Raw genomic sequence first — 27,872 nt, forward strand, 5'->3', positions numbered from 1 at the left:
CGTTCCTGTCCCACCACGAACCACAGGTAGCACCAATGGGTCTGCTGGACGCGTATAGGGAAGCAGGAGTCCTGCTGGTCCAACGCTACCATCCAGTATCCAGTGTCGCGGGCAGATAAGACCTGAGCCAGTCGGCATCTCGTATTTTTGCTACAGGAGAGGGTGCAGGTCTAAAAATCAGACAATGGTTTCCATCCTCCTCGAGCATCAGAATATATCAGGTATAGCAAGCACAACCTACTTCTGGCACAGGCACCCTCTCGATAGCCTCTTGGCCAAAAGGATTTGCGCATCCTGCTGAAAGACAGTTCTCAGTCACCCATAGGAATATGGTGGAAGGGGTGGCTGTGCTGAAAGAATCAATCAATCAATCAATCAATCAAGGACATTTGTAGAGCGCACTACTCACCCGGAGGGTCTCAAGGTGCTTGGGAGGGGGGGGTGCTGCTACTGCTCGAACAGCCAGGTCTTGAGCTTCTTCCTGAATGAGAGGTGGTCTTGGGTCAGGCGCAGGTCGGTCGGTCGGGAGTTCCAGGTCTTGGCGGCCAGGTAGGAGAAGGACCTTCCTCCTGTTGTCGTTCTTCGGATGCGGGGGACGGCGGCGAGGGCGTGACTGGCTGATCGGATGTGGCGCTTGGGAGCGTAGAAGTTGATGCGGTTGTTGAGGTAGCTCGGGCCTTGATCGTGCAGGGCTTTGTGTGCGTGGGTGAAGAGACGGAAGGTGATTCTCTTGTTGACGGGGAGCCAGTGCAGGTCTCTCAGATGTCCGGAGATGTGGCTGCGTCGGGGGATGTCGAGGATGAGTCTGGCTGAGGCGTCTGGATCCGCTGGAGTCTCTTCTGGAGCTTGGCGGTGGTTCCGGCGTAGAGGGCGTTGCCGTAGTCCAGTCGGCTGGTGACGAGGGCCTGGGTGACCGTCTTCCTGGTTTCGGTGGGGATCCACCGGAAGATCTTCCGTAGCATGCGCAGGATGTTGAAGCACGACGAGGAGACGGCGTTGACTTGTCTGGTCATGGAGAGGGAGGAGTCCAGGATGAAGCCCAGGTTGCGTGCGTGGTCTGTCGGTGTGGGTGCGGTGCCCAGGGCGGGGGGCCACCAGGAGTCGTCCCAGGTGGAGGGCGAGGAACCCAGGAGTCGTCCCAGGCGGAGGGCGAGGAACCCAGGATGAGGACTTCCGTCTTGTCTGAGTTCAGTTTCAGGCGGCTGGTCGTCATCCACTCGGCTACATCTTTCATCCCTTCGTGAAGGTTGGCTCTGGCAGCGGCGGGGTCGTTGGTCAGGGAGAGGATCAGCTGGGTGTCATCGGCGTAGGAGATGATGTTCAGGTTGTGTTGGCGTGCGATGGTCGCAAAGGGGCTCATGTAGACGTTGAAGAGGGTGGGGCTCAGGGAGGATCCATGAGGGACGCCGCAGATGACTCCGGTGGCCTCTGACTTGTACGGTGGTAGATGGACTCTCTGTGTTCTTCCGTCGAGGAAGGAGACGATCCATTCCAGTGCCTTCTCCTGAATTCTGACGTTGCTGAGGCGCTGCACTAGGGTGCGGTGGCAGACAGTGTCGAAAGCCGCGGAGAGGTCTAGGAGGATGAGGGCCGCTGTTTCTCCGTTGTCCATCAGGGCTCGGATGTCATCGGTGGCAGCGATGAGGGCGGTCTCGGTGCTGTGGTTGGCACGGAAGCCAGACTGTGAGGGGTCGAGGGATCCATTCGTCTCGAGGAGGGCGGCCAGCTGTTTGTTGACGGTCTTCTCGATGACTTTGGCTGGGAACGGGAGGAGCGAGATAGGGCGGTAATTCTTGAGTTCGGTGGGGTCCGCAGTGGGTTTCTTTAGTAGAGCGCTGAGCTCGGCGTGCTTCCAGCCCTCCGGGAAGGTGGCGGTGTCGAAGGAGGTGTTGATGATGTCCCGCAGGTGGGGTGCGATGACAGCGTCGGCCTTGTTGAAGACGTGGTGAGGGCAGGGGTCGGTCGGAGATCCGGAGTGGATGGAGTTCATCATGCGGACGGTGTCATCGGTGCTGATCGGAGTCCAGGCGCGGAGGGTGGTGGTGGGCGGCGTTGCTGCGGTCGTTGTGTGCGATGGTTGAATGCTGAAGCTGTTGTGAATGTCCGTGATCTTGTTGTGGAAGTAGGAGGCGAGGGAGTTGCAGAGGTCTTGCGATGGGGTGATGTCGTTGTTTCCGGCGCTGGGGTTGGAGAGCTCTTTCACGATGTTGAAGAGTTCCTTGCAGTTGTGTGCGTTGTTGTCCAGCCGGTCCTGGAATGCAGTTCTCTTGGTGGCGCGGATCAGTTGGTGGTGCTTCCGGGTGGCGAGCTTGAGGGTGGTCATGTTGTCCGGTGTTGGTTCCCTTCTCCAGACTTTCTCGAGGGCTCGGCAGTCCTTCTTGGAGCTCTTGAGTTCGTCGGTGAACCATGGGGCTTTCTTGCTGCCGGGTCTGCTGGGCGGGGTCCTCAAAGGGGCGAGTTCGTCCGCGCAGTTGCTGATCCACTTCGTGAGGTTGTCGGCGGCCTGGCTGGGGTTCGCTGAGCTGGCGGGAGGGAAGAAAAGGTAGGTCATAGCCCTTCCAAACATTTTGCAGGACTTACCTGTCTGACGTTATGGCTGTGGACTGAGCAGCCCGCTGAACTCGGCCTTGGGGGCTGTGGGCACTGTGACAGCAAAATTGCTGGGTGGGATGCTGCTGTTTATTTGGCTAGTGGTATGGAGATTCCCTGCGCAAGTGGCAAAAGGAGAGGTAGGTCTGCTGCAGCTGGCAAGGTGGTGCAGATAGGCCCAGCAAGAAAACTGTGGCCCTGCACTCTTTGAACCCCTTGAGAGCAGAGTCTGCCTTATTCCCAAATAGATGAGTCCCATCGAAAGTCAATTCCATAAGCGATGACTGGATGTCACCTAAAAAAAACAGTGGACCACGGCCAAGCATAGACCGTGACAAAGAATCAGTGGAGTCCAAGCCACAACAAATTGTGAACTTAGCCGCATCCCAAAAGTCTTGGATGGCATTGGGAAGGACGGGTAGGAGATCTTCTGGGACACCAGGGAGGAACGGCATTTGAGTAGTGTCTCAGAAGACATTGGTATTCACTGAGCAGAGCGCCAGAATGGAAGAAGAAAAATCTTGCTTCCCACTTGTTTTGATTCCCAATCAGGAGAAGAAGTTGGTGGAAGTATTGGGATCAGACCTACTTGTGGACGCCTGCAAAACCAAACTTTCGGAGGAAGGATGTTGTGACAGGAACGCAGAGTCGCCCGCGAAGGACAATGGCATCTCGATATTTGCCTGCTTACCGGGAGGCCAGAGCAAGGCTCCGATCAGGTGCGCAACAGCTATCTGTCATTGCCTTATTAAAGGGCAGAAGGAGTTCTGAATATATTTTCTCCACCTGGAGGACTTCCATCAAAACATTAGTTGTAACCTTCAAGGTAGCGAACTGGAGGTCCAGAATGTCAGCAGCCTTCCACATTATCATGACATAGAAGGCAGTTTCTTCCATAGCTGGGCCAGGGGGTGAGAGAAGACCTGATTCAAGGGTGGTATCAACACTGCTGGCTTCCTGCAAGTCATCATACCAACTGTCCTCAGTATATCAGTCATCACCCACATCATAATCATTGTCATGTCCATGTGGAAATTCCTATATGGAGGTAGCAAATCAAGAGCGATACCAGCAACTCAACAGTAGCTAGGCGTGGTTGAGGTCGGACCGCCACAGACTCTGGGCCAGTGTACTATTGGTATTCCCTTGTCCACTATCAAAGTTCGAGGAAACAGTGTGGACTGAGGGCCGCAATCAGAGCCGTAACAGGAGATGTTCTGACTAGTTTGGAGGGTTTAACTGGCACTTACGATGAACCTGCTGGCAGTAGTGCACATGGAAGGCCATTCGGTAAAAGATTAGAAGACTCAGAATATGGCCTCACTGAACTCTTCTATCTGTTTAAGAGTGGGGGACAGCCTGAGAAACTTGGTTTGTGCAGGAACCAGTTTGCAGGGCAGGCTACCAAACAGGCAGACTCGGGTAGTGCGATAGAGCCATGATGCCACTCCTGTGTCTTCCCAGGTGTATGAGAGTGGGGAGAGGGGCAGACTCCCGATTCGATTCCTTAGGTTTCTTTTAGACTTACTGGACTAATTAGATATCGATTAAGACCGACCTCTGGAATGGCTTTTCCGACTTCTGGAGTGAGAATGGGGCCAAGACAGAACCTTCTACTTGGACCGGTCTCTTTGTGGGGTCTTTTTATGCTTGGCAATGTAGTTTTGCCTCACAGTCCTGTATGCCCTTTGGATTCACTGTGCTTACAGTTTAAGGCCTTAGAGTTGTGACTCAACCCCAGACACCACAGGCACATCTGATGGGGATCACAGATGTTTGTTTGTGACAGTCTGTGCAAGAATTAAAACCTGTCATTTTTGGGGGAGATATTCCCTTGCACACTTTGAATTTGTAATCAAAATTATGATGTACACGATTTTCAGAGACGAGAGGGAGTTCAGGATCAGTGTCCTGTGGTGAGAAAAGAAAGGAACTGACATCAGCATGTGGGAGTGGTACCTTCATAGGCCCTGCACCTAATTTAAAGGACAGTGTCAGTGTGGACCCATGCGGTGCCACACACCTAGGAAATATTCAAAATTTGAGAAATCTGTGGCTAGAGGTTTCTATCAGAAAATAAATGATATTCTGAACAAATGTATTATCCTGAACAAATGTGTTATCCTAAACAGTAGTGGAGAAATCGTTTCTTTTGTGCACCATAACAAATCCACATGTGGCCTTATGTGCTTCATGCAAGATTTGCCTGCTCTCCTCCGGGAGATGAAGGTAATCTAACGCAAGGACCTCCGGTGCCATTTTGCTAGATTCAACTCACTGAGATCTGGGTGCCTGAGCTGACCCTGATGCAGAGTCACACGATCTGGTGCGAGCGGTAGCTTCTCGTGGGAATGTAAAGACATGTCTAGCAGCGTGGCGAACCATGGCTGTCTCTCCGAAAGTTGATGCCACAAGAATGAGGGTGATCGATACTTGCCACATTCTTCTCACTACGACTGGGCTCAGAGGCAGTGTAGGAAATGCATAACCATACATCCCTGACCAGTTCATTCATGGTGCACTGCCTATGGTCTGTGGGAACCTGGAGAGGAAGTTTTACTTATTTAGCATTCTCAGCAGTGGTGAGCAGATTGGTCATAAAAAGGCCCAATTTTTTAAAACAATACTTGTGATGTACTTTGAGATTCATTTCCCATCCTGCTTATTAGGTCCACAAAATTATTGTTTATTTCTGGGAGATGCGCTGTTAGTAGAAGAATGTGATTCTTAATGGCCCAATGCCAATTATTTTGAGCTTCCCTTGCTTCTGGATGTAGAACATCACTTTCAAGTTGCCTGTCTTGAGTACTATTTTGTCTCAAATAAGAGGGAGAAATGCCTAGTGTGACAAGTGTTATCACTGTGATCTTCAGGTAGGTGATGTGGCGTTCCAGTTGCTCTTGTATTTAAGCTTACTTAACAACCCTATGGTTGGTATATGCTCCCCAACCTACAACTGAGGCACATGTGGTAATGATCACCTGTTATACCTGTGACACTGGTGTCTGAGTGTGTGCTAGGCATTGTTGGCAGCTGTTACATTATGATCTAATTGCCAAGGTAAAGAAAAACATGAATACTGTTTTTGTGCAGGTTCACACCACCACTGCTAGACATCTGGTGAACATCCTGTGGGTCATCATCACACCGAAAGGCAGAACATTGAAATGTTTTTTTTGTTGCCTTATCAAAAAGTAGTGCAGGTAGTAATGGTAATCACGATGGATGGAGATGTGAAAATAGATGTATTTCGTGTCTAGGGTGGCCACGTTGTTCACTTCTCAAAGAAGGGGGATGGTCATCTTGAACTGCTGCAACAGCAAGCATCAGTTGGGGGCCCTTTAGATCTAGGGTCAGCTGGAGGGCTCCATCCTTTTAGGGATTTAAGGGAGTACACCGGATAACCCAGTTGGTGTGCAAGTACTGGCTCTATGGTATCCTTGGTGAGGAGGGCCTGCACTTCCTGTAGCAATAGTCTATGTGGTCTTGACTCATTGCAAGGTGACATGGTGTAGAGCTAAGCAGTACTACTTCTGTACTACTGGGAGCACCCATTTGCCAGGGGTTATTTGCTGCCACGGTGGCAGAAATAACCTCAACCTTTCAGCCACAGGTCTTGAGTGATCAGTGCTTCTTTTCATGCTTCAACTGTTGCTGTGGTATCTTCCTTTACGGTATAACCTGGAACCCTGCAAGTACAGAAAGGACTGCTGCTGATGCTGTTAGCCCTGCCTCAGAGGTTGTGTTGTCTTGTAATCACCATGGCATTTTAGAGACTCTTTTTTATCTTTTCCAATATGGAATTGACCCGCAGTCAGATGGATTCTCCCCACTGAACAGGACACCGATTATGTGCTGCTACACCTCTAACATAAAGCCTGATACCTGTAACCAGAAGTGGCATCTGAGATGGGCACTTGTGTTCATTTCCTTCAAGCCAGTATTGGTGGAGTCTAGGGCACACCTGATTGTTGCATTAGAGATCACTGTGTCTTCAACGGCCAGTTTGTGTCCCATTTTGCAGTAGGCCTTGCAGAAGTATTTAATCAACTACACCTTCTCCACCCAATCATTTGTGATGGTCCTGGAAAGCAGCCCAAATGAACTGACAATCCTGAGTGGCTGCCTCCACATCCACCTGTTTCTCTAACCTCATGATTTTCATGTTCTCTTTAACTGGAGAAGAAGCATCACTTGCAGTCTCTACCGAGGTCCCTTTCCTTGCAATATGTACCACCAGAGAGTCTGGTAAAATCGGCTAGCTGATGTACATCTAGGGCCACCTAATATTTCTTTTTGAACACTGGGATGACCTAGATTGGGTTTTTCAAGTTTTCTGTGGTACATTTCATCATGCTTTCTAGCATGGAGAGGTACTGGACTGATCACTCATTCCTAGAGAGGGCTTCAACTAAGAAGAAAAATGCTACTTACCAGTATGCATCTGTTCTTGGCATGTAGAGCTGCAGAGTCTCACACTGAGCATTAGATCGCCACCTGGTGTTGGGCTCGGATGATTGCATGGTGTCGTCGACTTGGAAGAAGTCTTTGTAGTCAAGAGATAGGTGACTCCTCCCTTGGACGATAATGCGCATGGGCATCGACTCCATCCTTAGATTGTTTTTCGCCATGATGGGAAATGATGGAGTTAGTAGAAGAAAAAAGGGATGTCCATGCCTGTATATTTAAGTAAGATAAGACAGGAACAGATACAGGCCCCGGGGAGGGGGGTGGACGTGTGAGATTCTGCAGCTCTACATGCCAAGAACAGATGCATACTGGTAAGTAGCAATTTCCTTCTGAGGCACATGAGCTGCAGATCTCACACTGAGCATCGATTCTACAGCAGTGTCTCCCCTAGTGGTGGTCACCTGTAAATGTTGCAGTAGTTTGAAAAAGAGTTTTGAGGACAGCCTGGCCTACTGCAGCTTGCTGCTTGGCTTGCACATAAACACATTAGTGTTTAGTGAAGGTATGTGTTGTAGACCATGTTGCTGCCTTACAGATGTCTTCTAGGGGGATGTTCCCTAAGAAAGCCATAGAGGCTCCTAGTTTGCGTGTGGAGTGACTCTAGGAGGAACTGTTAATGTACGTTTTGCTTTTTGATAGCATATTTGTATACATTCTACAATCCACCTTGCTATCCCAGTTTTAGAGATGGGGTTGCCTTTATGTAGTGGCGAGAAAGCTACAAACAATTGTTTTGTTTTGCGAAAGGATTTGGTCCTGTCACTACAATAGAGAAGGGCTCTTTTCACATCTAGGGTGTGTAGGGCTCTTTCTGCTACTGAGTCAGGGTTTTGAAAAAACACTGGCACCTCTACTGATTGTTTTTTTTTTTTTTTTTAATGTATTTATTAAACAGCATCACATATAAAACCACAGTCATGAATATATTATAACTTAATCATCCATATAAGCGTTTCAATGTTTATAGAGAACAGAAAGCGTAAAGGAAAAAAAAAAAAAAGAAAAGAAACTCATCAGAAGGCTGTTAACACATCTTCTATGCTTGACAATTTTTCCTATGTGTTGAACTTGATTAGGTAAATTCCTTTCTAAACAATTTAACTAACGATTAAGTAATTACCCCTTAGACCCATGCATCCATCTTTCAACCGGTTCCCAAATTTTCTGACCCCGCATTCGAGACCGCATTCCTTTAGCTGAAAATATATTGCAGTTTCTTGATTATAAATAGCCAAAAATCTTGCCAGCCACATTTGGTAGGTTGGGGGATTTACATCCTTCCAACTAGCTGCTAATAAAATTTTATATACAGTTACACCAATACATAAACATGATTCTTGAACTTTATTCAGTCCCAATGTATTACCAGAACCCAACATGAATAGCATAGCTGACACCGGGAGCTGTTGTCCAAATAATTCTTCCCAAAATTTAATCAAATCATTTTTGAGTGGAGTTAACACCCGGCAGCCATAAAACATATAAATTAAATCAGCGGGGCCCTGCACGCATCTTGGACAGAGATCATCAGCTCTTTTACCCCATTTAAACAATTTTGCTGGAGTAAAATATAAATTGAAAATCGTTTTATGAGTCTGAGCTTTTAAATTTGAAGACATAATTATCTTAGATGTTAATAGCAAACTATAGTCAATATCAACATTTGGATTGTTTAGTCTAGATGCCCATGATGATTCCGTATGTTCTATATCATCCTTTATTTTTTCAAGAGTACATCATATATTATCCCTATTCTTACTGTCTTAATAGTCAATATATTCAAAATAGGTATTGTATCAAATGATATCTCCGGAATTTTTGCTTTCAGGATCGCTTTAATCTAATAAAATTTAAATTGGTGATTATTGGGAATATTATATTTCTCCTGAATATAAGAAAATTGAAGGTCTGTAGAATTCTCGCATAGATCCGATATTGTGCTTATACCAGCTCTGTTCCATTTCTTGGCCATATCATCATTTACCAACTGGGGAAGAAGGAAGGAGTCCCAAAGAGGAGTATATCTATTATGTCTTGGGATAGATAAAAATTTCGAGATCTTTACCCAAACTTTCCAAGAACTCAATTATTTTACATTTTATTTTTTTTAAATAGCTTGGTTCTATTTGTTTTAATAGAAGACCATGATGTTTATTCCCAAGTAGTAATTCATATATGGAGGGAACTGCTGGTGTTATGGAATCTAGCCTTTTTGTATGAAGCATGGGAGCCATTTGTTGGAGAAAAACCGCCCATTGATATAGCAGAATATTAGGAATGGCTAAGCCTCCTCTATGTTGTGGTAATGATAAATATTTAAAAGACCTTCTAATTTTCCCATATTGCCACATAAAAGATGAAATTAGTGATTCTATCGCTTTGAGAGTACTGTCCTCCACTGCTAATGGTATTGCTCGAAATAAATACAAAAGTTTTGGAAAAATATTCATTTTTACAAAATTGCCCCTGCCAATAATCGATAAGTGTGGGCTGTCCACTCTCTTGAGGTCCTTTCCTATAGTTTTAATTAGAGGATTAAAATTCAAATTAGTGATCATTTCAACTTTCGGTGTTAAGCATATCCCTAAATATATGGCCTTTTCTACTCTTCTAGGATCATTATAGCTTGTATTCTCAGTACAAATAATAATTGTCTTGGATTTATTAAGTGAATAACCTGAAAATGAGCCGAATTGTTGAGTTATTGCTTCAATTTGTTCAATTGCCTCCGCGGGATCAGGTGTTACAATTGCCACATCATCAGCATAGGCTAGAACCTTAGTATCAAAATTACCTATAGAGATGGGTTTGATATCGCTATTATGAAGTAATTTCATGATTAGAGGATTAATATATAAGGCAAAAAGGATCGGAGAACAGGGATACCCCTGCCTTGTCCCCCTAGACACCTCTATTACCTTTGATTCTTTCCCCATAATCTGAAGCCTGGCTCTAGGTTGAAAATACATAGCTTGAATAGATCTAATAAAATTGTCTCCAAAATTCTTTAGGCGAAGAATAGTCCACAGAAACTCCCATGATACGCGATCAAAGGCCTTTTCGGCATCGAGGAGGATCATCGACATCTGGCCCCCCTCTGCAGACACGAAATCGAATAGCGCAATGGCTCTGCGGATATGATCGATCGTACCCTTGCCAGGAATAAAACCGTGTTGCCAGGGGGAAACCAGATGTTCAATCACCCCCCCCCCCGAGCCGATTAGCCAAGATTTTAGCATAAAGTTTAGAATCAGAGTTGATCAGGGAGATGGGTCGGTATGAAGCTGGATTCTCGACAGGTTTGTTTTTTGTGTGAAAAATTATTAGATCTGTCTCTTTCCAAGAATCTGGAGTTGTACCCGTTATTTGTATGCCTGTAAAGAGGTCTAACAAAAAAGGCATTATAACTGGACCTAAGATTTTATATAGTTCCAAAGGAATTTTATCTGGACCGGCTGCTTTTCCTGAAGCAAGACCTGCCAATGCTAGCTGTAGCTCGGTTATAGTAATTTGTTTCTCCAAATCAAGTTTAGATAAATTATCTAAAGTAATTATTGAGTCTATGTCACCAATAAATTGATTTATTGCATTACTAACTTCGAGTTCAGTTTGTGGATTATCATCGGAGTAGAGACCTTGATAATACTGCCGGAACCCTTCAATTATTTCCTGGGGTTTAGTATATTGGATATTATTTATACTTATACATGGTATCGCATTGTAAGAGGCCTTCTGACGGGTGCGGAGTGCCAACTGTTTCCCCACTCTCTCACCGTTTTCATACAGATTGTTTCGTTGTGTTTGGAATGTCTCTGCAGAGCTCTTAGTTAACCAATTATTAATTTCAGTTTTGAGGATAATTATCCGGTGCAGGATATGTTTCCCTTCTATACCCTGGGATATTGCTAAAATATGTTCTTCTTCAGCATGAATCAGATCGCGGGTTAGCTGTAAATTCTTAGCTACTCGTAATTTCTTAGTACGTGAAACATAACTTATGGTTTCACCTCTGAGTGCTGCCTTAAAACAATCCCATACGATCAATCTAGAAGAACTATATTGATTCATATCAAAAGAACCTTCTGTCCATTTCTTAATAAAACTCACATAACCTTCATCGACCAAGAGTTTTCTATCAAAAGTCCATTTAGTAGCTGGTCTAACAAAGTTACATATATCCACCGTTAAAACTAGTGGGTTATGATCTGAAAGAATCTTTGGGAGTTTTTTGATCTCAGCTCTATTTGTCAAGCACCGTACTACTAAAAAGTAGTCTAATCTCACATATCTGTTATGCGGATATGAAAAGTATGTATAACCAGGATCGTTATGATGTTTTAAATCCCACATATCCGTTAAATCATGGCTCTGCATTAATTGATTAATGGCTCTAAATACCTTGGGTTTTCGACCCACATAAGTATCTTGTCCAAAGTTTCTACACCCTGTCCCTAATGAAATATTCAAATCTCCACATACTATAAGCGTTTTGGACCAAGAGGCAAGCTCCATTTCTAAATTTTCTATAATTGCCGGTTCATCATAGTTCGAGCCATATATTGAACAGATGGTTAAGCCAGAAGATAAGGTTGCAATAACCCATCTTCCTTGTGTATCACCTTTCTTACGAATAGGCTCCCCCAAGTAATATTTGGTAACAATCGCGACTCCACGAATGTTAGATGTCTGAGATGTGGAGACACATAGATTATAACCAAACAACCTTAGAAGATCTCTTTTATCCCAAGGAAGATGGGTCTCTTGTAGGCAGATTATGTCAAAGGAGCCTTGCCTAATAATCTCGCTCAAGCGGATCCGCTTAGTTTTATCGTTCAGACCTGCCACGTTCCATGAGCATATAGTTAACTTCCCCATTGTTGTTTAGAAAAATATTCTATACAGTCCTCTGATATTTTAAATATTCTTCCTAACCTGATCTGATCATGGCTTTCTGTTGGGTTCCATAGATTTTGTAATACCTTTACTACTAGCTTAGAACATGTAGCTGTGAATCTAACACTGATGCTGATATTTTTTTGATTTTTCCTTCCACCCCCCTCGCTCACAACAAACACCCCTCCATCCCACCCCCTCTCTACCCTTCCCACCCAAATGAGACAACAGACTCTGTAAGAGTCCGTAATGATGAACATGCAGCATGTGACTCAGGCTCCTTTTTCATATCATAATAAATTCTAACAGAAACCGAGCTACATTTACCAAAAAAAAAAATACTTGTAAGAATCAAATCGCAAACCAATCCCCCTCCTATATTCCATTCCATTTAGAACGTTAAAACTCCCCCTAATTAGCCACCACCCTTTCACTCTTTCAGTAAACCATATATATCAACCGTACCCCCGTGAAATTAATTTATCAGGCATCTTGCTTCTGTTACCTACTGCCTAATCTACATGACATTGGTTAAAGCTTGGAGGTTCATCACTATTAACGTTTGGATGAAATTTCATCCAGAAATTCTTTTGCTTTTATCTCTGATGTAAAAAACTTAGATTGTCCTTCCCAAATAACTTTTAATCGGGCGGGATTATTGAGGTATGCTTGGGCCTTTACATCTTGAAATGGCTTGATAAGCTGGCGTAGCCTCCAACGTCTTTCCACTGTGTTGTGGCAGAAGTCCGGGCGGACAAAATATGTCACCTTATTCCTGACTCTCTTTGCCTCGGGTCGGGCCTTCTCAAAGACTAACTGACGTAACAAAAAGTTTCCAAAATGGCCCGAGGGTATACCCTGGGTTTCTGTGGTTGTTTCAAGGTGAGAGGTACCCGATGGGCTCTCTGGACCTCAGCCGCCCAGTTCCATCCAGTAATTTCAGGAAGGGAGTCACATAAAAGATCGATAACATACAGTCGGGCATCCCCCCCCTTCTTCCCCTTCCGGAACGCCTAAAACTCGAAAGTAATTTCTTCGTTGCCGGTTTTCAAATTCTTCCAGCTTCCACTTAATATCCGTCAATTGCTCTTCATGGGAATCAACGCGGCCCTGATGGGTGGCCAGCTCTGCTTCATTAGTCACAATGCGAGACTCCATTTCTGTAAGCCTGTCCCCAAAAGAGCTACATGTTTTGGCCAGCTTACGCACTACCCCCTGCATCTTGCGCATTGCGGCTTGGTTTTTGCGTGCATCATGCCGCGTTTCTTCTCTGTGTGTAGCAATAGCCTGAAGAATAGTAACTACTGCCGAAGTTGGTAATGTATGTGATTGAAATTCTGACCCCGCTTGATCATTCGAAAGAGTTTCAAGTGGAGTATTAAGTGGAATAATCGAATGATCCCATGCTAGATCTCTGGACCCCTGTCTTTTGGCTCTTTTTCTTAACACAGTTTTAGCCCTAGAGTTTGGGGCATCTGATTGATCACTGGGACTTTCGTCGGTAGTAGCGGAAATCTCATCCACATCATCCGACCATTCACCCCTCTCAGAGAAAGAAAAAAAGTCGCTCGGATCTTTTTCAGCCTCAAGGTCTGCTAAGACTAACAGATCTTCCTCTGCCATTTGGGCTGTGGGATGGGGCTCCCTGCTTGCAGCCACCCCCTTTTGCAGCATGTCACCGGCTACCCCCTGCCTCTCAGGACAGGCTGCTATAGTATTGTCATTGGATTGTTCACCTTTAGTATCAGGGGTTATTGTCAGCATATTAACCTCACAGTTAGTTTTGAGTATTGGCAAAATATTTTCTCCTCTCACCTCAGGGACCATTAACGTAATACCATCGGCAACATCGTCCTCCTGGTTGTGTGCTGGTGACTCTGGGTCTGGGTTTGGTTCCATGAGTCCGGCTCCACTCTGTATTCCCGCTGCTGGCTCACTCTGCTGCTGTTGACCCGGATCCATCTCTTTCTGCAAGCCCACCGCGGGAGCTAGCTCACTCTGCTGCTGGTGCCCCGGAACAGGAACCGACTTTCCTGCTCCTGCTCCGCGGAAGAGATCTGCAACGGAAGGGCCAGTGCCGCGGTGAGCGGTGCCTTTTTTCTTCAGGCTTGGAGGGTCGGGTAGAAGAGCTTTCAGAGAGCCTGAGCTTACACAGGGGGCATCGTCCTGCTTCGCCAACTTCGCCGCCCTGGCTTTGGCGGCCGAGGACACCGGCGGTGGGATCGCCGGCGCCGCTGGTTTCATTGCTGGTTTTTGAGCCGCATTTATCTTCGGAGCCATAATCGAGTGCTTCAGACTGCTGCAGGGGGTATCCGGAACGTGTAGCTGGTAAGGCTGAGACTGGGTGCCTGAATTCGTTTTTACTTGAGTTTTAGCGTGGCGTAAATCTGCCGTGGGGTAAGCTCTGGTTACAAGAGCACGAAGTACCATAAGACCAATGTAGGTGCTGATAGAGTATATGAGCTCGTGCATTCTTAGTGACTAGCGAAGTCCGTTTCCATCCCACATTCCATAGTAGTCAAAAATGTGGAATTGCCTGGTAAGGAGAGACTGGCTCGCGATCTTAGCTCGGTATCCTAGCCTCACATCGCTGGAGCCTCAGTCTGTGCTGCACTGCGGTCTAGAGCACGACCGCCATCTTGCCTCTAAAGATTTTGGTTCCTCTACTGATTGGTTTAAATGAAATGGAGTAATGACTTTAGGAAGGAATTTGGGATTTGTTCTTAGGACTACTTTGTTACGGTGTAGTTGCAAAAATGGTTCTTCTATAGTGAAAGCTTGAATCTCACTTACTCTCCTAAGAGAGGTAATAGCAATAAGGAAAGCTGTTTTCCATGTGAGGAATTGTAGTTCACATTTGTGTAAAGGTTCAAAAGGGGGTCCCATGAGCCTTGTAAGAACAATATTTAGGTTCCACACTGGTGAGGGTGGTAACCTAGGAGGAATGATTCTTTTTAATCCTTCCATAAATGCTTTATTTGCAGGTACTCTAAATAATGACAGATGCTGTCTATTCTGTAGGTACGCAGCAATGGCTGCAAGGTGTAGCCGTATAGATGAGTATGCTAGATTGCATCTTTGTAAGTGTAGAAGGTAGCAGATGATATTCTGGATAGCAGCATCCAGGGGATCAATTTCATTATTTGCGCAGTAAATGGCAAATCTCTTTCCATTTTGCTGCATAGCAAGCTCTAGTAGTAGGTCTCCTAGCTTCTTTAATGATATTCATACAGTCTGGTGGCAGGTTAAGATAATCAAACTCTAAGACCTCAAGAGCCAGATCGCCAGATTTAGTTGGCTTGGATCTGGGTGTCTGATGTCTCCATGGTTCTGGGTGGTATATGTGGAGGGGTAGATGTAAGTTCTAGGCAGTAGCCATACTGTATAATCTGTCTTACCCACTTGTCTGTGGTGATGGAATTCCAGACAGGTAGGAACTGTGTTAGTCTCCTCCCTACAGGAGTGGAATGCTGTTAGGGGAGCGGAAGGAAGTCACTGTTTTGTGGTGGGAGAGATTCGATTGCTGTTATTGCCTCGACCTCTACCCTTGTTGTTATTGCCTCTGTAGCCTCCTCTAAAATATCCCCTATTGGAGGATGTTTGCGTATTGCTTTTAAAAGAAGCTGAATTGTCTGCTCCAACTTGTTTGGAGCCTCCTCTATAGAAGGAGCGACGAAAGGACCCTCTTGTTTGTGGTGACTGCAAAGCTCCCATAGATTTGGCAGTATAAGTGTCCTTTTTCATTTCTTCAAGTACTGTGTCTACAGCTGTGCCAAAAATATGCTGTTGGTTAAATGGCTGATTTAATATGGTGGTTTGCACCTCATGCTTAAATCCTGAGATGCGAAGCCATGCATGGCGTCTAAGGAGGACGCTACTGTTTATTGCTCTAGAAGCAGTGTCTGCTGCATCAAGTGCGCACGTGATAGAAGCATTAGAAATTAACTGTCCTTCTTGGATAAGGTCATTAGCTTGTGCCTTATATTGGTCAGGTAGATGCTGTAAGAGTGTTCCTAGCTGATCATAATGAGCCCTGTCGTATCTTGCGAGGAGGGATTGTGTATTAGCTATGCGCCATGTGTTACTTGCTTGAGCAGCTATTCTTTTACCTTAAGCGTCTATCATCTTTGACTCTTTATCAGGAGGTGGCGCTTCACCCGATGTTTGCTCGTTTTCTTGCGTTTGAAATGACAAGGGAATCTAAAGGCAGTTGTCCTTTAATGTAGGCAGGGTCTCCAGGAGCAGGGCTACATTTCTTTTCTATCCTGGGGTTTATGATCCTAGCACGTACAGGATCTTTAAACACTTCTGGTGCATGCTTAATAACCCCTTTGATCGTAGGTAATATCTGAACTGACTTTTGGGATTGCTCAAAAGTGTCTAGTAGGAAATCTTCTTCTGCCTCATGTGAGTGCATTGTGACCCCATGATGGATGGCAGCTCTATTAATTAAGTGTCCACACCCAATATTATCTTCTGGAGGTGATGGTTTGGATGGGTATGTGTATGGATCAAGGATATCTGGTACATCTGGTGTGACATCTGGTGGGATTGGGTACTCCCAGTCAGGTAGATCTGTTGGGTAGGTAAAAGGGTCATTTGGGTCGTCTCCTCTTCCCATAATGTCATCACTATTATGAGGAGGTGTATGTTGTGGTGAAAAATGAGAAGTAGAATTTTGAGGAGGCGAAGGAAGAGGAGGTGGAATAGAGGGAGGTATAGGAGAAGAAGCACCCATAGGTGATGTTGCACAGTCCTTTTTTACAGGCACTTGAGGTGGAGGTGAGTATCTAACTTTCTCTTCCTGTCAGTAGAGATATGTCCTGTTTTTGGGTCAATATAGAATTTTTTCTGTGTAGGATCGGGGTGAAAAAGGTCCTCTTCTTCAGGAACTGCTTCGGTGCAGGTTTTTTTGGTTCCGAGCGTGGTTGTCTCTTTTCTTTGTCCTTAGCCTTAGGAGTTGTGGCAGAGCCTTTTGGCGTAGGTTAAGGCTCAAAGACCTTGGCTTTGGAGCCAAAGCTGGTTTCGTGGGCTTGGAAGCGTCGAAAACAGGCTTTGTATAATCTGTCTCTCGAAGTCGACTGTTTCGGAGTTGTTTTCGGAACCGGGACTTCTTTCGGTTTCGGTGCCGAGGGAGCTGGTTGTCTCAGCACATGCGGTTTGCTCGGTCCCAAGCTACCGGAAGGCTTTTATATTTTCTTCAGAGCCGGGCTCGAAGGCGGGGCTTCTGAAGTAGTTTTTCGGTCTCGACTGAGCACCAGAGGCGGAGTGTTGACCTTTGCCTTCGATTTAGGTGTTGGGGCAGGGGCAGTAGTACTCGCGCGTTGACCCGAAGGTATGGAGTCATCGGAGTCATCTGCCCCAGATACGATTTGGAGATCTTCGGAATCTTCTTCGGGAGCATCTGGACCCTCGAACATGTCCTCTGGTTCTAGAGCTGATCTCTGCATGATGTGTCGACGGGCCCTTCGATCTCGAATGGTCTTCTTGGAGTGAAAGGAAGAGCAGGCTGGGCAGCTGGACTCGTCGTGTTCAGGTGATAAGCACAGGTTATAGACCTTGTGATGGTCACTGTGCGGGAATTTTGCTCCACATTGAGGGCATTTCTTGAACGGCGTGTCCTTTCCATGAGCTGTAGGCCTCACGGCGTGGATAGGCCCAACGGCCCGCGTCGACAACCGGAATCGAGCTGATGAGATCGAGTCGATGGTTCTTGATGTCGAAAGTTGTTTTGAAGAATTTAAGTAAGTTTTTGATGCGGAACTACTTAGAAAGTAGGTTTCGAACTGGAGCGGAAAAGTTGCATCCGAACCCAGTGGCGGAAAGAAACAATCCAAGGATGGAGTCGATGCCCATGTGCACTATCGTCCAAGGGAGGAGTCACTTATCCTGTGACTAGAAAGACTTCTTCCAAGACGACAACATGCAATCATCCGAGCCCAACACCAGGTGGCGATCTAATGCTCAGTGTGATATCTGCAGCTCATATGCCTCGAACATAATATTCTTCCACCAAGTATAGTTTTACTTTGTGGTGATTTTCATCAATGGCAGTGGTGTCATCCAGTGGGGAGGTTTTAACAAGGTAAGGCACAAGGTTGTGGTGGTCGGAGGGATATATGTGGTTATCTTCCAAAGGGTCATCTCCATTCACAGGTCGGATAGTATCTTGGTATGGATCTAGAAGTTCGTAATGGCTTCCAAAGTCCATTTCAGAGTGGCCCGAATGGAAAGAGGACTGTGGTGTGTGAAGACACTACGGTGTGCGAGGCAGAGGTGGAACTCCTGGTTTGTGAGATTGAGAAGGTGTTGGTCAAGGTTTGCGAGACAAAGAGGTTGGAGGTCAGGGTGGTGGCATGATGGCTTTCCCCTACCGTTATTGGAGCTCTGTTGAAATCTGCTCCTCAAATGTAGTCTTCTTTTCTTTGGCAATTCCAAGTGTATGAGGCTGATCTTGTTTGGGTTCCCAATCTAAGACTTTCTCCATTGTGGGGCGGATGAAGATTGTGCAATGCCCGACGCCATGGACTTCAGGAAGCTCGAAAGTGAGGGGGCCTCACACCAGTCAGATTTGGGCAAAGAGTGTGCAGTTGGTTTTGAAATGGGCTTTTTAAAAAAATATATTTTGTATTGATTTTTGAGGCAGCAAGTAGTTATAGCCAGAAAGTTTGAACACATAATACAGAGATCATGTCAGACAGAGCATAGGCATTATAATAAAATAAACTAATTAAATCCAGTTACATATAGGAGCCCAAAGATTTTGACCAAATGTCTTTTTTCTCATCCCCTTTAGACGATATACCGCCTTCTCAAGTTGATAGATGCTTAATAATTTCGACTGCCAGTGACAAAATAATGGAGGTTCAGCGTTTAGCCAACGTGAGGTTATACAATATCTAAAAATTGACATAGAAATGAACAAAAAACCTTCTTCTGTAGCTGTTTTAGTGCCAATTAAATCGGATTGAATTCCGAGTATTACTAGTTCCGCAGATAGTACTATAGATGTATTTAAAATGTTGTTTAAGAAGGTTTGTACTTCATTAATAAATTGCACTAACTTGGAACAATGAAAAAACATGTGAATTGCATCCGCCCCCAGATACCCACATCGACTACAATTGACACCCCTATTGGCTTTCCATTTTAGCAACTTTGCCGGAGTATAATACAAATCAAAAACAGACATAAAATGTTGGCTTTTGAGCGATCCATTAAATAAAACCAAAGTAGCCATTTCTAAAGAACTAGATTAATCAACATTCCTTATTCCAAGCCCCTTTTGCCATTTGTCAATATATAGATCTAAATTATCTTCAGTTCTATTTAACATTATATAATAGATCGCTCCAATTCTGTTTCTTTTCCTACAGCATTCTAACACGTCAAATTGGGTCATTTTATTGGTGTTTAATAGATCTTTAGTCTCCAGAAAACTCCGTATTTGGAGATATTTAAAAAAATCTCCTCTAGTAAAATTATATTTTTGCTGCAGATATAAGTATGAAACAAATTGTTCGTCTTGATAAAGATCCCCTAGTGTGCATAGTTTGGAGTTTTGCCATCTCTGCATAATAGAATCTTTAAAGATAGCAGGCAACATTGGATTGTCTAAGAAAGGAGTATAATAGTTATAGCCTTCACAGCAGCGAAATCTTTTTTTAAATTGTTTCCAGATTTGATAGACCGTTAACATAATTTTAAATTTAGTTTTTTTATAGTAACTGGGTTCGATGATTCTAACCAAGCATTGACGGGCTTCGGCCCCCAGAACCATTTCATAAATTGAAGGATGAATTGATTCTTCCACTAAATAATCTTGGAAAATTAACGTACCCATGAGTCTTAGCGAGACCGCCCAGTAGTATAGCCGAAAATTAGGCATCCCCCAGCCTCCCCTTTTCCTGGGAAGAGTACACCATTTAAGAGATCTTCTAGGTCTCCTATAACTCCAAAGAAACCTAGAAACAATTCTGTCTAGTTTATTGAAAAAAGCGGAAGGAAATAATAATGGTATGGTATGAAAAAAATAGAGAAATTTGGGGAATATAATCATCTTCACTACGTTGGTACGCCCCTATAGAGATAAGTGAAGATTATTCAATCTCTCGAGAGTCCTATTAGTAGAGTCTAAAAGAGGATCTAAATTAAGACCTAAAATATCTTCTACTTTAGCAGTGATTTTCACGCCCAGATATAGAGCTGAAGTTGACAGTACCACCCCATCCGGTATGCCGACAGTAGAATAAATCACTTGAGTTTTCGAAATATTTAATTTATATCCCGAAAATTCTCCAGACTCCCGGGCCAATTCTATGATTTTAGGTAGTGCTGTTTTAGTATCAGAGGTGACAATCGCGACATCGTCGGCGTATGCAAGGACGTTATATTCTACTTGATGGATTTGAACTGGAGGAATATCATCTTATTTTATAAGTCTCTGTAAGTAGGGCTCTATATATAACGCGAACAACAAGGGGGAACAAGGACACCATTGCCTTGTCCCCCTTGTGATCGCCAGAGGGATAGAAGTCTCCGAGGCCAGCCGTATTACGGCTTTAGGGTTAATATATAGCGCCCGGATGGCAGTTATATACTCTACAGGAAACCCCTTCCAGAACAGCACAGACCACAGGAACCCCCAGTCGACCCTGTCAAATGCCTTTTCGGCATCCAACAGTGCCACTCCGACTGCGGATCCTGTGGCCTGCGCCCAATCCAGGAGAGCAATAACTCGTCTTATATGATCGGTTGTATCTCTTTCTTTGATAAAACCGTGTTGGATCTTAGAAACCAACCCGGGCATAATGTCATTTAATCTATTAGCTAATATCTTGGAAAAGATTTTGCTATCAGATGTTATGAGTGAGATTGGCCTATATGACCCTAAATCAGTAGATTCTTTCCCTTTTTTTTAAAAAAATACAACTATAGTTGCCAGAGACCAGGATACCGGTGCGACACCTTGAAATGCCTGTTGAAAAACCTTAAGAAGTTCCGGTTTTAGCATATTACGGAAAGCACGATAAAATTCCAGAGGAATATTATCCCGTCCCATCGCTTTACCCGGGGCTAAACCAAGAATAGCTGTTTCAATCTCTTTCCAGATGATAGGAGCGGCTAGCATTAATTTTTCTATTTCATTAAGAGAAGAATTATCAAGATTTCTTAAGTAAATCGATGCATCGTTAGCTGTACTAGTGCCATCGTTAGACTTATTATAAAGTGATTGATAAAATTCACGAAATGCATTCAATATGCCTATTTTAGATTCATGCATTACACCTTCTTGATCTAAAAATTTTATTATATCATTTAGGGCAGCCTTCTGTCTTAACCTTTGAGCTAAAATTCTCCCCGTTTGCTCACTCAATTCATAACATTCCGTTTTGTATTGCTGTTATTTAGATGCAACCTGGTCAGCTAGATATGAGTATACGGCGGCGCGGTCAAAAGTTAGCACCCGTTGTGCATCAATAATACCCTGGCCAGCTTATTTTAATTCTGCCTTCATCACTTTATCCAGTGCACTTTTAAATTCATTCTGGTTCTTTTTCCGAGAAAAGTTTGAGTAGCTCATGGTTTCACCTCTTATAATAGTTTGAAAGAGTCCCATACTGTCTGTATCGAAGCCGTCTCATTATTGTTAAAAAAAAAATCGTCAATAATTTTGGTCATGTGTGAGAGATAATCCTCATCTAGCAATAAATTCCGTTGAAAAGACCATTGCCTATTCAAATTTTTGTTCTGTGAGGATAGCAGCAATTCTAGTATGATAGGGTTATGATCGGAGACCAGTTGAGGTAAAATATCAATACTTGCCTTTTCCACAAAAACTGCAGAAATAAAAAAATAATCTAAGCGAACAAACTTTCGATGTGGGGCCGAAAAAAAGGTAAAACCAGGCTCCATAGGTCTTAATTTATTCCACACATCAATCAGCCCATTCCCTAATACTAACTCCCTTAGGGATCTATAAGTCCTAATCTTACGGCCTTTATAATTCCATATATTCCTGATATTCATATCGGCCTCAATATGGCCATTTAGATCACCGCAGAGAATTATAGGTTGGCTCCAAGCGGCCAGCTCCAGATTAATTGCATTCATTACCTCATTATCATCTAGATTTGGACCGTATATAGAGCAAACGGTAAATTTATTGTCTTCAATAACAATATCAGCTAGCCCCCATCTCCCCCATTTATCAGCAGATTTTGACTCTAAAGTTGGTTTTTCAGAGACACAGGCTTGAACCAACATTGGGGGTGCCATGGCTCAGTGCTCTTAGCCAGAGGTTTACCGGGAGCCAAAAGTGTCTCTTGAGGTGAAGAGAACTGGAAGCCTGGAGCCAGACTCTAGGATCGCTGCCTCTTGCAGTTCACCACATGGTTCAATGGAAGTATCCCTTGGAAGTGGCGTTCACCTTTGATGGAAGGGAGCTTACGAGGTGGGTCCCCAGGGGCCCTGTCAGATGAAGGCTCTATGGGTTGTTTTTGTTCTTGGACCTTTCTTTGAGTGAAGTGAAAATTCTTCCTTTTCCTGTCTCCGAAGCCTTTGAGGACAGCACCTCTGTGCTCTGCTCCCACTGAGCCGGCTGGGTGCCTGAAAACCCTGGCTCTTCTCGCTTGGCCCGAAGATGTTCTTGGGCTGAATAAGTCTGGTGTTTCACAGGAACCCTTGGGCTACATGTTGTGGTATATCCAATATCTTTGATTTTGACGCCTAATTGTTTTCTTGCACTTGAACACTTTTCCCGCTGAGCAAGTGGACTCCTTGTGCCCTGGGTACAAACAGAGGTTGCACACCTTAAGTTGGTTAGGCCAGGGAAATTTTGAATTACATTTGAGGCAAAACTGGGAATGTGTGGTTTCCATAACACACTCCACTAACAGCCACATTTGATACACACTGGTTTTCCTCACAAAAGTGGCCTCAACACTGCTCAATGGGTAGTTCAATCACTGTTGGTGCACCAGTGTTGTCTTTTTCCATAGCTGGAACCTAAACATCAACGTCTTGTAGTGAAGGTCTCGTCAAAGAAATCCGGCGGGCCAGGAGCCGACACTGGAACATCTAAACCCAATGGATAGGGAAAATAAAACATAATATGAGGTGGTCTTTGTAACGGTGCAGGATGGGCTAATGGAGGGGTCTGGTCACTAGACATCTTATGACCGAAAAGTACTTATAATGAAAACAAGTTCCAAAAGTCCAGGGCCAACTCTAAGAGACAGGAGAGTGCAGAGCAAGTTACAAACATAGTTTATTTCATTACACAAAATGATTATAATGAGAGACTACAGGAATGGCAAATAGCAGTCAAAAACAGTGTTTAAAACTAATCAGCTTCGGCTGTAAGAACAGTGTGCACTTGACAATGTGCACCAAGGCCAACACAATGTAATCTGTTACACCACTTTCCATTCCTCAGATATCCCATAGGATAATTTTGAACAAAGTATGCATTCAATAAAGAATACTTACATAAGCCTCAAGCCTATTAAATTAGTTTATTTTTGTTTTGGCTGAAATGCTAATTGTACCAGTCTTAAAAACTAACACTATCTTTCTGATGAAGAAAGCTATAATACACAGACATTTTGCATTGTCCCAGTTCATGCCCAAGATATTGTTTTCACTAAAAAAATGTAGCAGAAATGATCCTACTTTATATTAAGATGCACTTTAAATTCAAGGTTTACACACCTGCTTTGAAATGCATTTTCTGCATGGGAAAAAACAGGATGGCATGGATTATTCATATCCATTATTAAATTAACACTGCTTTACTTCACACAAATTAAAATGGATTGAAGGTTTTTCTTTGTGTTATTCTAAGAGTGGGCATTGAGAGTGGCATCAGTTCTGATCGCATTCTCAATTGTGATATCAAATATACCAATGGTGTCAATTTGATATTCTTTAGAATGAAGCCAAACTGTGCCAAACCATAAAGATACTTTCTGATGCAATGATGTCTTTATACCATTTGTATTCCATTTGTTAATAAGCATAGTGTATATAACCATTCACCTCCTGGAACAGAAAAAACATCAATATAGAGAGGGAGATGGATTGGGAATGTTTCTCTGTTGAAAGTAATAATGACTACACAACACCTCATTCACTTGCAACCTGTTCGCAGTACTCCTTAATACATGAATACATTCACCATTCTGAAAAAGATATCATGGCGTATAAGTCTTATTGAGGATAAAACAAACGTGAATGAAAAAACTTAAATCGGTCAATGCTTATTTTTTTGTCATTTGACATCTCACCTGGATTTCATCCCAGGTTTAACTTCCACAGTTTTATCTGAACTGGCCACCACCCTGACAAAAACCTCCCCGGCTTCAGGATGATTCTGTCTTCGCAAGAATTTGTTTACTCTCTCCTCTAGATGATTTCCTAATCGAGTGGTCTGTAGTCCTGGAGAGAAAAGAAACCCAGTGACGACCTTAGAAAGGTACAATAAAAAAGTAAAAGCTTCAAGATACAATGATAATGATCTAAAGTTTTGACTGGTTAATTAAATTGATTTTTTGAGTATGAAAAAGCTAGGTACAAGACTAATGCTTAAATTTTTAACTAGTTCTCACAGTTTCAAGGAGAATGTACTGCATAACATTAGGACTGAACAGGATACATACACTGGCTCTGCGGGAAAGGGATAAAATACTTGGGTGAGGCATCAATCATGTTCTTTACTCAAGAGAAAGCTAAGGATGATTATATTAACTCTCACAGGATAAAGGTGTTAAATCCAAAGTCCTCTTGAACACACAGAAGGCTTTGAGGGTCAAAGAATCAGGGCCACTGAAAAACAACCTGCACATTTTGTGAATAATTGGACTCTGCCATTGGACAAAGTAGATTTCATCAACCAACAAGCCTTCAAACAGCTAAAACACGAAGGTAAACATTTTGCAGTCCAGGGACCAAGGCAGTGGATGCACTGAACTCAACTTCACAATAGAACCCAAACACATGAGCTTCAGAAAAGGAAAAAGAAAGCTTTTCCAGATCACCTAAACTTGTGATTAAAATATGTTGGATTAGTGCTCCATCGTCACTGAATGGACTAGATAATAGCCAGTGGTTTACACACATCTAAATAATACACAGTAAATCACACTGCAGTTATAGCCCTAAATTGTGATACTGTACAGAACATACCACAACTGGATAAACACTATTTTACAATTTCAGCAGCATGGACAGTTTAAAGTACCGGTATATTGGAAAAGAAATAAGGCAAGTTTTAACTAGTTAACTGGAAGGCAGATTTTGCACAATGTGACTGTCTTGTAAATTACTGAAATTGGATGTTAATCCTCAACAGCAGGCGGAATACCCAGACCACCGATTTGATTTAAAAAAAAAAAAAAAACTTTTCGAAAAGCCCAAGTGACTAGTTGTGTTTTGGTTTTCTGTATAGGTCAGAGCCATGAACACTGTGTTGGTGCTCCAAGATCAGACGCAAACATCAATTCTTAACAGAAGTTAAGCACTGCAGGAAAATGGTAAGAGGATCACAAACGTACAGAGATAACCTTTTTGAAGGTAACACTTGTATATGAAAGCCATATGAAAAAGTATTTCCTCTCTAGAAAAGGCAGACATTAAGACTCAAAACCTAGTGCCACCAACAGCCTGACAATCTAGACGTAAGGCTAAATAAGAAAAACGTAATCAAGGAATGTAAGCCCTACAACAACGCTGGCAAGAGGCATGGAAATGCTGGAACTGCAAATATCATGAATACATATGTAGGCTACATTTACAGACGCAGTCAGGGTCCTGGAGACTTCATTAATTAATTTAAGTTCAACTAATTACGCCAAAGAAAGTGTATCCCTCTCACTGGCCAAGTCTTGGATGACTTAAATTGACTGGTTCGAAGTTCAATGTCTAAAGCACAAGGGTGCCTTCAATGTGCTGAAGATTAGTCATACTAATCTGGATGAGTAAGAGTGCACGTAAAACCCTGATAGAATTTCTTTATATCTCTTGCAAAATAATGTGCCACTCCGGACCCCTGACTTAAAGACAGCATACAATGTCATCTGCAAGCTTGAGAAAGTCCCATCTTCCTGGAGAACAGCCATTATTGTTGAAATTCACAAAAAAGTTCCTTGAAATGATTCTCAAAATATCGGCCAATTTTCTTGCTCCTTGTATTAAAATTTATGGCAAATTCCTCCTTAACCGAATCCAGGACTGGCCTGAAGACAAAGATCTTATCTCACTTCCAAGTTGGCTTCAGGGAGGGCCAAGGCACCATAGCCAAGCAATAAGATTATATTTCAAACATTCCAAATATTGATCCTAAATAAAGCCCTTGTATATGGTTTTTATGGACTTAAAGACCACTTTTGATTTAGGTGACAATTCTGCGTTGGCTTGATCAGAGGTTTTAAGGATTACCAGACAAGCTCCTTACCACGCTATTAGAAAAACACAGCGGAGAAATGACTCAAGCGGGGCATTCCTGTCTGATTTTGAATACAAAACTGGAGTTAGGCAAGAATGTGTACTTACACCCATCTTGTGCAACTTATTTTTAAGCGATGTGGACAAAGGTCTATTGGCCCTGAACTTTGATGCGCCAGTGACGGTTGGAGAAAAAAACTACCTCTACTAGTATTGGTGGATGAGCTGTATTATTCGGACAAACTGAAGAGACAAAGCATTGCTATGATAAGGTTTGGAAAATGATTGCGCCTCTTCAAAGCACACTATCAACAAACAAAACTTATGATGGTTAACAAGTAAAAATTGGAACCCAACATTTTGAAATCAAAGAGCAACTCTAGACTGTTTATTTGATTGTCTATGATAAGTGAGCTATTTGCTAATCTCCTACCTACCACATCAGTTGCTGCCCGCTGCTGGACCCCCCAGGGACTCGCTTGAGGCTGCTTGGCGCCGGACGCTGCTGGGAGCCGCGATTGTCCCGCCGCCACCAGGGACTACACTCCCCAGCAGTCTTTGCAGCGGTGAAGCCGTGGCCACGCTTGTGAGTGCCAGGAGGCTCATAAGAGGGGGCTTGGGGTCCCGCAGCAAGGGAGCCCGTTTTGCTAATCTCCGACCTGCCACATCAGTTGCTGACCGTTGCTGGGCCCCCCAGGGACTCGCTTGAGGCTGCTTGGCGCCGGACACTGCTGGGAGCCGCCATTGTCCCCCCGCCACCAGGGACTACACACCCCAGCAGTCTTTGCGGCGGTAAACCCGTGGTCACGCTTGTGAGCGCCAGGAGGCGCATAAGAGGGGGCTTGGGCTTCCGCAGCGCGGGCGCACGCGTGGGCGTGCCCGGGCCGCACCAAGGGAGGGCCTGTCTGCGCCCGTCCGCGACTGTTCGAGACTGTACTGGGCCACTTCCATAAGATTCAATATACATTTCTCTTGGAGTAAGCATATTGTGGTTTGGTTTGAAGTGGATCAAAAGGGTAATAGCCAAGTTTTGTGTGCTAAATTTTACTTTAAACAATAGTCACCGTCTTATTATTATCTCCACTATTGTGGGTATTGTTATTCTTTTCCTTTTTATTCATTTTTTATAAAACAAACCTTAATCCAACCATGAGTAGGCGGAAGGGTGCTGCAGGCACCCTTGATGCCTTTATAATAAGGGCAAAATCCCTTCTAACCCACGAAATTGAACTAGCAAAGAGAAGATTGTCGCTCGACCCATCAAGGTTGCCAACATACAGAAAATTTAGCTCACCAGCACCAACTAACAAAACACAACACAACCAAAGTAAAGTGGTTGAACCTTAATTTCCCCTACTGATCAAAATAGTCCTGCAGTAGAACATACACCAAGTACTTTAGGATCCCCTAATTTAGATGAAACCAGAACACCTAGAATATCAACAAGGCTACAAGTCCCAAAACAGGTGCAAATGCCA

The 27,872-nt window shown here is 43.9% G+C and overlaps 1 protein-coding gene across 1 annotated transcript in view; it reads right to left on the reverse strand.

Annotated features, from left to right (window-relative positions):
• Positions 1 to 27,872, reverse strand: part of CREBBP (CREB binding lysine acetyltransferase) — a 1,783,742-nt gene that overhangs the window by 337,481 nt on the left and 1,418,389 nt on the right. The window contains exon 24 of the mRNA XM_078663125.1: positions 24,240 to 24,390. Within this exon, the coding sequence (XP_078519251.1) occupies positions 24,240 to 24,390 (151 nt within the window). The remainder of the gene's footprint in view (positions 1 to 24,239; positions 24,391 to 27,872) is intronic.

The sequence above is a fragment of the Lissotriton helveticus genome, chromosome 10 (assembly GCF_964261635.1).
Source record: "Lissotriton helveticus chromosome 10, aLisHel1.1, whole genome shotgun sequence".
NCBI lineage: Eukaryota > Metazoa > Chordata > Amphibia > Caudata > Salamandridae > Lissotriton > Lissotriton helveticus.